Raw genomic sequence first — 10,506 nt, 5'->3', positions numbered from 1 at the left:
CATGAAATTTTATTGTTCACGAATAGATGCATATAGGCAGCCAACTGCTAGGAAAACATTTGCATACAAACAATCCAAAGAGACACATGTCAATATAAGCAAAGCTCCCTAGATGAGTTCGTCAAAAAATCCATAGAAAATACAGGACTCCCACTTATATAGTTATATTCACAATCACAATTCAAAGACACATTTCAATATAAACAAAGAGATAGAAGCCAAAGTATTTATCCTATGACCACCAAAACATAATTATATACGAAAATATTTTAACAGGACAATAATTTTTATAAGGGAAAATTGCTTGGAGGAAGCAAAATAAGTTGGGCCAATCATCCCCACCCCCAGCCCAACAACCATAACCCATAAGCCCTAAAATTAAAAGATATATGCAACCAACCCCCAAATCCACTGCCCAAGAAAACAACTTCCCATATTACCCTTCTTCTTCCCAATTAAAACTCAATCCATTTCCTCCCCTCCCCTCCTCCTCCCTCCTCATTCGCACCCTCCTCCTCCACGACGCCCTCCTCGGCTCAGTCCGCCTCCTCCCCTCCCCTCCCCTCCTCCACCTCCTCCTCCTTCCTCCGTCGCATCCTCTCCTCTTCCCCCTTCTCCCTCCTCCTCGACCCCCTCATCATTGAGAACTTATTTTTAAGTGTTTGAAATTGAGCTGCCGTTGGATGCTGATACGGCGTTTCATGTATACTTCCCTTTTTCAAATTAAACTACACAGACCTCCCCTCCCCTCCCCTCCTCCGTCGCTGAGGTGGCGATCCACGAAGCCCTGCTTACTTCCGGGTTCAGGACGACGAGCCCAGACGAAGCTGATTTCTTCTTTGTTCCCGTTTACGTCTCCTGCAACTTCTCTACCGTTAACGGGTTCCCTTCTTTGGCCCACGCTCGCCCTTTAATCGCCTCTTCGATTGCTGAAATCAAAACCAAGTATCCGTTTTGGAACCGGACCAACGGCCGAGACCACATGTTTGTGGCCTCCCATGATTACGGCGCTTGCTTTCATGCAATGGTGTGCGGTGCTTTTATGATTTTACATGAAAATTTTGAAATTTTTAGAGCGAGAGTTTGTGAAGTTTGGATTTTTTTTGGTTTTGTTTTGTTTTTGAATGCAGGAGGACGTGGCTATCGCCGACGGAATTCCTGAGTTTTTGCGGCGATCGATTCTGCTGCAGACGTTCGGGGTGACCTCGCCGCACGTGTGCCAGGAAGCGGAGCACGTGCTGATACCGCCGTACATACCGCCGGGGATTCTCCGATCTCCGCCTCCGGAGACGGCGAGGAGGGACATTTTCGTCTTTTTCCGGGGGAAGATGGAGGTTCATCCCAAAAACATCAGCGGACGTTTCTGCAGCAAGTAATTAAAGAGTCGATCCTTAATTAATGAACTAGTCCATGTAAATTTTCATAAAAGCCCTTCCTAATTTAAGCAGGGCTTCGTGGCTCGTCGTACCTGTGTATCTTCCCAAATTACTCTATTTGATGGGTTGAAATCATTTGGGGGATGATTTTGATATAATAATAGCTTAATTCTGTGTGACTTTTGGTGCCCATATGTGATATTTTAGTATGTTGTGTGACTTATGCTGCATTTAGTCACATTTTGGTATTTTGTGTGACTTTTGTGATTGTTACGTGAAATTTTAGTATTTTGTGTGACTCTTGGGGCGCATATGTGACATTTCAGTATTCTATGTGATTTTTGGGGCTGTTATGTGATATTTTTACATTCTCTGTGTTATATTCTTGTTACCAGTTACATATCCTGTTATTAAGTGTTATGTTATATTTCTACAGGTATGATTATGGCATACATGCGTATTTTTTCATCAAGGCAATCCTCGAGGGAAGGGAGATAATGAACGTTGAAGCCTTGCACATGGAGTCGCATATGCTACGAGTAGGACTTGCTGCTCAACTCATATGTGAAGGGCGTGAATAGAAAAAAAACTACGGTTTGAAATTAGACAGTGATGATGCAGAATATTTTTTGTACTTTGGGGGTAGTGATGTACCTATGATTGAGTGGAAATATTAGACTCTACATGTAACTGTAACAATTGTTTAAACGCTATGATGTAAAGGATAACTAGTTTACTAGTTGTGTGTGACATTTGTTGGATTGTTGTGTGAGCTATATGTGAAGATATGTGACCATTAGTATGATGTGTAACGTTTGGGGCTTTTATGTGACGTTTTAGTATGGTGTGTGACTTTTGCTTCTTGTATGTGACATTTTGGTGTTCCGTGTGACTTTTAAGGCTGTTATGTGATGTTTTAGTATGTTGTGTGACTTTTGCTCCTTGTATGTGACATTTTGGTGTTCTGTGTGACTTTTGAGGCTGTTATGTGATGTTTTAGTATGATGTATGACTTTTGCTCCAATTATGTGACATTTTGGTACGTACCATTGATTGAGTGGAAGTATTAGACAAACACATAATTATTTCATTTGTTGGATGTTGGATGTTTACTAGTTGTTTGTAAATGATAAAATGTGCATTTGTAATTTCTTGGTGATCTTTTTTCTTTAGCATATTAAATGGAATCTAAAAGTAAAGTTCTTACAGGTATCACTGTTAATACTAACAAGTCACACGAACAGGTAATATGTCACATTTAAGTAGCAAATATCACAACAAAAGGGAAAATGTAGCATGTAACAGACAACAGTCACAAAAAGAGTTTGAATTCTGTGTGTGACTTATGCTGCATTTAGTCACATTTTGGTATTTTGTGTGACTTTTGTGGTTGTTACGTGACATATTAGTATTCTGTGTGACTCTTGGGGTGCATATGTGACATTTCAGTATTCTATGTGACTTTTGGGGCTGTTATGTGATATTTTTACATTCTCTGTGTATTTCAGTATTCTATGTGACTTTTGGGGCTGTTATGTGATATTTTTACATTCTCTGTGTTATATTCTTGTTACCAGTTACATATCCTGCTATTAAGTGTTATGTTATATTTCTACAGGTATGATTATGGCATACATGCGTATTTTTTCATCAGTGATACCTGTTCGTGTGACTTGTTAGTATTAACAGTGATACCTGTAAGAACTTTACTTTTAGATTCCATTTAATACGCTAAAGAAAAAAGATCACCAAGAAATTACAAATGCACATTTTATCATTTACAAACAACTAGTAAACATCCAACATCCAACAAATGAAATAATTATGTGTTTGTCTAATACTTCCACTCAATCAATGGTACATACCAAAATGTCACATAATCGGAGCAAAAGTAACACATCATACTAAAACATCACATAACAGCCTCAAGTCACACAGAACACCAAAATGTCACATACAAGGAGCAAAAGTCACACAACATACTAAAACATCACATAACAGCCTTAAAAGTCACACGGAACACCAAAATGTCACTTACAAGAAGCAAAAGTCACACACCATACTAAAACGTCACATAAAAGCCCCAAACGTTACACATCATACTAATGATCACATATCTTCACATATAGCTCACACAACAATCCAACAAATGGTGCACACAACTAGTAAACTAGTTATCCTTTACATCATAGCGTTTAAACAATTGTTACAGTTACATGTAGAGTCTAATACTTCCACTCAATCATAGGTACATCACTACCCCCAAAGTACAAAAAATATTCTGCATCATCACTGTCTAATTTCAAATCGTAGTTTTTTTTCCATTCACGCCCTTCACATATGAGTTGAGCAGCAAGTCCTACTCGTAGCATATGCGACTCCATGTGCAAGACTTCAACGTTCATTATCTCCCTTCCCTCGAGGATCGCCATGATGAAAAAATACGCATGTATGCCATAATCATACCTGTAGAAATATAACATAACACTTAATAGCAGGATATGTAACTGGTAACAAGAATATAATGCAGAGAACGTAAAAATATCACATAACAGCCCCAAAAGTCACATAGAATACTGAAATGTCACATATGCGCCCCAAGAGTCACACAGAATACTAAAATGTCACGTAACAACCACAAAAGTCACACAAAATACCAAAATGTGACTAAATGCAGCATAAGTCACACAACATACTAAAATATCACATATGGGCACCAAAAGTCACACAGAATTAAGCTATTATTATATCAAAATCATCCCCCAAATGATTTCAACCCATCAAATAGAGTATAACTCTCCAAACCTACAACCTAATTTTCTTCAAAGAACCAACAAATTAATCTAACAACATACCAATCTGCAGTACAAATTCTTTGTCCTGCTATAATCAACACCACATAATTCCGATGAATTAGTAGAATTAGGGCTGGAGCTCTGAGATTTCGACGACGACGAAGATGTAGCGTCAAGTATAACACAACTATTAAGTGCAGATTCGAAACCAACCTTCAGCTGTCAAAATCATCATCATCATCATCATCGGTGACTAACCTGTAGCTGATATTTTAATTTTCTTCTCCACAACCGCAGCTCGGAGACTGCAGGTCTGTACTTCTTGGTGATCCCTTGCCATTTCCGCTGCTGCCTCAGCCCTACCTTTCTCCTCTGCTCCCCACCTCCTTTCCCTTCACCCTCACAACCCTAACAAACTCCCCAAAAAAAAGTTTGGCACCGTAAGTTACTTCTGCGGCCGCCTCATTTTGCTGGCGGCATCCTACATCACCAGCGTATTTACCAGCAAAGAAATCGGCACTCCCACCACCCCTCATCGGCCCAGACTCAGAAACTGTGGAACAAAATTAAATTGCCTCAAATTGTAAAATTCCATTTACCTCTGGGAGTTCCAAGTAAAAATTAGATTAACTTATCTTGCACGCAAAGCAACACTTCTCATTATGTGTAGTTTAATTTGAAAAAGGGAAGTATACATGAAACGCCGTATCAGCATCCAACGCAGCTCAATTTCAAACACTTAAAAATAAGTTCTCAATGATGAGGGGGTCGAGGAGGAGGGGGAAGGGGGAAGAGGAGAGGATGCGACGGCGGAGGGAGGAGGAGGGGAGGAGGGGAAAGGGGAGGAGGAGAGGATGCGACGGAGGAGGTGGAGGAGGTGGAGGAGGGGAGGGGAGGGGAGGAGGCGGACTGAGCCGAGGAGGGCGTCGTGGAGGAGGAGGGTGCGAATGAGGAGGGAGGAGGAGGGGAGGGGAGGAAATGGATTGGGTTTTAATTGGGAAGAAGAAGGGTAATTTGGAAAGTTGTTTTCTTGGGCAGTGGGTTTGGGGGTTGGTTGCATATATCTTTTAATTTTAGGGCTTATGTGTTATGGTTGTTGGGCTGGGGGTGGGGATGATTGGCTCAACTTATTTTGCTTCCTCCAAGCAATTTTCCCTTTTTATAATCAATGAGAAGTTGAATATATAGTTAGAGCCGTAAATGGACATTTATGGAGTGTCACAATCCTTATTTTTATTTAATAGCTAAAGGTGAAAGAAGAAATAATTTCCAAGACAGAAAATGATCAATATTCCTTTGTCCAAAAATTATAAAGCATCTGCAGCTCCTCTATAACTAAAACAGACTCATTAAAAGCTATAATTGTTAGACCCTAGAGGGGGGTGATTAGGGTCTTATGCTAATCTAATCCGATTTTATGCCAATTAAAAATAATTAACAAGTTATCCTAGCAAGTATGAAATACAACAAGATATATGAGCTAGGATAAGCAATGTAAACAATGAGATATATCCTATATGATGAAATATATATGCAAGGATATATAAACTAATACAAGAGTAAACAGAATGAACTAGATAGTGGCTGATATAAATAATGAGGTATGGACAAGGGCGACAAGAAATATAAACATAAGATTAAGTGCGCCAAAGCAAACTCAAACACACGATATGATCACGGAGTTCAGACCTTCCGTCCTACGTCTCCGCTCCCCACTCCCGGGGAGAAATCCACTATCACAACCGGGTTTTCTACGCTCACCCGAATAACGTTTAGACCTCACAATGTCGGTTTTCAATGCTCACCGAACAACGTTTACTCCTCACACTCGGTTTTCTAGTTCATCGAAAACTTCACAACACACTCGGTTTTCTAGCTCACCGAAAACCTTACAATCTCACAATGTAACAAATATAAATTTGTTCTCTACAATGGATGAGAACACAATGAAAGCTCACACTCAATTGTTACAACTCTCACCAACCCACAATATATTACGAATGCAAATACAATAAGCTCAAGTGGGTGTGTGTAACAATGAGATAAAATCAAATCTAACTCAAATAGCAAACTAGCAATAAAGAGAATATGAAAATCAATAATAAAATTACTAGAGAAAAGAGTTAGAAAACTTCTCTATAAACACAAAGAGAAGATGAGAAGATATTAAAGATGAACTCCTCAACAGATGATGCAAACTCCTCTTTGTAACAGCAAACCCCAAAAACAAACTAAACAAACTTAAACTCTTTTAAAACTTGTTAAAAAATTCTCTTGGGTTTCTTTTAGAACTGAGATCAAGGGGGTATTTATAGCATCCCAAAACCTCAGCCAAAAACCCCAAACAAAAGACCAAAAAGCCCCAGCCAACGGTAACAAGAAATAGCAGTTGGAAAGGATCTGACAGAGCGGCGGTCGACCGCGAGCAACAAAAAACCAGCAGAAAACTCCAGAGAGTTTGACGGTCGACCGCGGTGGTCGACCGCGAGAAATTCTCAGCTGACGGTCGACCGTGGCGGTCAACCACGAAAGTTTCTGCTACACACTATGCAAAAGACTCAGGCGCGGTCGACCGTGGCGGTTGACCGTGAACTGACATATGAAAATAGAAGTTTAGAAACAGTTTTCTAATTTTAAAACACTGTTTAAAACTATCAAATAAATTCTAAAAAATATAAAAATTTGGGGAATGATTGTAGACATGAAGCTGAACTTGGATCTTGAACTTGAATTGCATAAGCTTCACTCCACAATTCCACCAACCTCTATTTGATATTGTCGTTGAAGCGCTATTCCATCCATCCTCCAACACTTTGTTTGCCTAAAATAAATACAAAAACACAAACACTAGATAAACAATATTAGTCGTAAATTATTTGTTAAACATCATCAAAACAAAGAGGCCAACAATCTTCCACTTTTTGATGATGACAAACAATTTACAAAAAGGATATATGCATGAAAGGAAATGAATATACAATATTATACAAAAAGGATATATGCATGAAAGGAAATGAATATACAATATTATAATTATCATGCATATAAACAAAAAAGAATATACGAAATGAATATACAATATTATAATTATCATGCATATAAACAAAAAAGAATATACTCATAATATTTCTCCTCCTTTGACAACATCAAAAAGGGGAAAACCATATAGATGAAAGAGAGCGAAAACTCCCCCTACATATGAGCATGGGTGAGTATATCACAAAAAATATATAGGGATTGCTCCTCCTATCAAAATACCTCATGAATGTATGAAATGAAGATCATGGCAAACATATGTGAGCAAGCATAGATGGAAAATATGCTAAACACAACTCACATACATAAAGACAATGAGAACATATATAAATATATCAAAGTGAACATAATGTCTCATTTCTTAAGCATAAAAACCATAGTGTATAAACATAGATTTATGAAATCAAAAGAAGAGGAACATGAGAATCGTGTAAAAAGTTTTCAAATAAAAACAAATCAACCAATGAAATCATAAATCACAAGTAAATCATATAAGAACATAAAACCAAACCATCATTGATTTTCAAAACTCAAGAGAGGCAATTATATCTAGCTATTGAGATAGTATCAACCCATATAAATATTTTAGAATTCGGTAAACAAGATTTGGGAATAAATACCCAATAAATCCGGAGGGTTATATGAATACAAACCTCTTATCAAAATCAAAACAAATAATCATGAAAATAAAAGATTTGATCAATTAAAAATTTGTTTTCATAATCAAAAGATTTTAAGATATAATTTTCAAACCCAAGAAAAAGAAAAAGTAAATGTACTAAAATTCTTGATTTAAAATTTAAATTTGTTTTGGTACCCAAGAACTCTTGGTACCAAAACATTTAGGGAAATGACCCCTATCATTAAAGCTCAAAGCCCTTGGGTTATGAACCTATTTGGGCGCATTTAGTGCACTAACACGGTCAAACCAATAATCACTCAAATGATCCTTTCGATTGCAATTTGTGCAATGAAAGAGATCAATTTGTTTTTGTGGACCATTAGCTCGTGCACGGGAATCATTTGTAAATAAAGATTTTCTTTTAAAATTATTTTGCAAATGAGAAACATTCTTAAATAATGAAACATATTGCAACTTAGAAGTTTTTTGTATATCAAAACAAAATTTAGCAAGATGTCCAAACCTACCACAAACATCATATTTAAAAGCATGTGGTCTACTAGAAGCATTTGGCAAATGAGATTTCTTTTTTAAATCAAAACAATATTCGGCCAAATGACCAAAACGACCACAATGATCACATCTATACACATGAGCATGCTTATGATGAACAATGGGTGCATGTGTGTGTACATGTGATGAAGAAGCTACATGAGATGCATAAGGAGCATTGACATTTTTATGTTTGTGTGCATCATAGCAAAATTTAGCTAGATGGCCTTTACGGCTACAAATAGAGCACTTGTAAACTTTGCTATATATGTGTGCATGATGAGTGGATGATTTCTTAGACTTGGCACACATATCCATAAGCCTCTTATGATTATAAAAGCATACTTTCAAAGTTGAATCTAAAGATAAAATGTGATTATTCATAAGATTCAAATCTTCATTTTTAGGCACATATGCATTTTTAGAAGTAGAACATAAATAGTCATTTATAAAGGAAGCAATATTATTTTGTATGTTCTCTACTTCTAACATGACATTATTTTTGTCATGAGTCAAGTTAGCAATATCCAATTTCAAATTTTTATTTTCCAAATTTAACATATCATTGTTTTCTTGAAGAGCAATACTTTCTTGAGAAATGATATCAAATTTGGAAGCTAACTTCTCATGATCGGATTTTAAATCTTCATGCTTGCTTTTTAAATCAATAAAATCATTTTGCAATTTATTAAAGGCATGCAATAATTTTTCACTAGCGCAAGCAAGTTCATCATTAGGTAAATCATTAATAGATTCGAACTCGCAAACCTCACTAGGGCTATCGCCTAGTACTCGTGTGCATGAAGCTCCTTTAGAACTTGAAACGGGATCCTCCAAAGCTTGTCGGATCGCCTCCAAGTCTCCTTGATGCGCTTCTATGAATTTCCATAATGTATAAGCGCTATCAAAAGAATCAAGCTTGTTAGACATAAATGAATCAAATGAATTTAATAAAAATTCTAACATAAGCTTGTTCATAATAAACATCTTTTTATCATGTTTGCTCCACTTGGATTTCTCCAACGTGGGCACAATATAGGCACAATCAATGATTTCCCATAAATCGTTATTTTTAGATTAAACAAATAATTTGAATCTAAAACACCATTGAGCATAGGGGAAAACATTGAATTTTGGAGCAATACTAGAATCATAGCCTAAACAAGATGCATCATTCATATCCATAATTTGTAAAAAAAATGCAAGCAAGATACAAATGCAATCAAAACAAGATTAGCACAAAAATATAACTTGGATCTTTAACTCAAGGCGATTAGACCTTAAATCAAAGAGCACCAAGCTCTGATACCAATTGTTAGACCCTAGAGGGGGGGTGATTAGGGTCTTATGCTAATCTAATCCGATTAAATACCAATTAAAAACTAATTAAACATTCAAACACACAATATGATCACGGAGTTCGGACCTTCCGTCCTACGTCTCCGCTCCCCACTCCCGGGGAGAAATCCACTATCACAACCGGGTTTTCTACGCTCACCCGAATAACGTTTACACCTCACAGTGTCGGTTTTCAACGCTCACCGAACAACGTTCACTCCTCACACTCGGTTTTCTAGTTCACCGAAAACTTCACAACACACTCGGTTTTCTAGCTCACCGAAAACCTTACAATCTCATAATGTAACAAATATAAATTTGTTCTCTATAATGGATGATAACACAATGAAAGCTCACACTCAATTGTTACAACTCTCAACAACCCAATAAAGAGAATATGAAAATCAATAATAAAATTGCTAGAGAAAAAAGTTAGAAAACTTCTCTATAAACACAAAGAGAAGATGAGAAGATATTGAAGATGAACTCCTCAACAGACGATGTAAACTCCTCTTTGTAACAGTAAACCCCAAAAACAAACTAAACAAACTTAAACTCTTTTAAAACTTGTTAAAACATTCTCTTGGGTTTCTTTTAGAACTGAGATCAAGAGGGTATTTATAGCCTCCCAAAACCTTAGCCAAAAATCCCAAACAAAAGACCAAAAATCCCCAGCCAACGGTAACAAGAAATAGCCGTTGGAAAGGATCTGACAGAGCGGCGGTCGACCGCGAGCAATCAGAAACAGGAAAAAGGCTCTGGACAAGCGACGGTCGACCGTGAAATT

At 37.2% G+C, this 10,506-nt stretch overlaps 1 protein-coding gene across 1 annotated transcript; it reads left to right on the top strand.

The window, feature by feature from the left end:
- LOC109843441 (probable glucuronosyltransferase Os03g0107900) lies at window positions 769-1,490 on the top strand. The gene is made up of 2 exons (XM_020412373.1): window positions 769-1,027; window positions 1,131-1,490. Exons 1-2 carry the CDS (start codon window positions 983-985, stop codon window positions 1,374-1,376), a joined length of 291 nt encoding a protein of 96 aa, XP_020267962.1. The 5' UTR covers window positions 769-982; the 3' UTR covers window positions 1,377-1,490.

Source organism: Asparagus officinalis, chromosome 5 (assembly GCF_001876935.1).
Source record: "Asparagus officinalis chromosome 5, Aspof.V1, whole genome shotgun sequence".
NCBI lineage: Eukaryota > Viridiplantae > Streptophyta > Magnoliopsida > Asparagales > Asparagaceae > Asparagus > Asparagus officinalis.
The sequence above is the reverse complement of the archived record's forward strand: the minus strand, read 5'-3'. Positions and strand labels throughout refer to the sequence as shown.

What these genes read in the sequence shown, in the direction of transcription:
- LOC109843441 (XM_020412373.1), top strand. Translation starts at nt 983, where the DNA reads ATGTTTGTGGCCTCCCATGATTACGGCGCTTGCTTTCATGCAATG. An exon ending in GCGCTTGCTTTCATGCAATG is followed by an intron (nt 1,028 to 1,130) that starts GTGTGCGGTGCT and finishes TTTTGAATGCAG; the next exon opens with GAGGACGTGGCTATCGCCGA.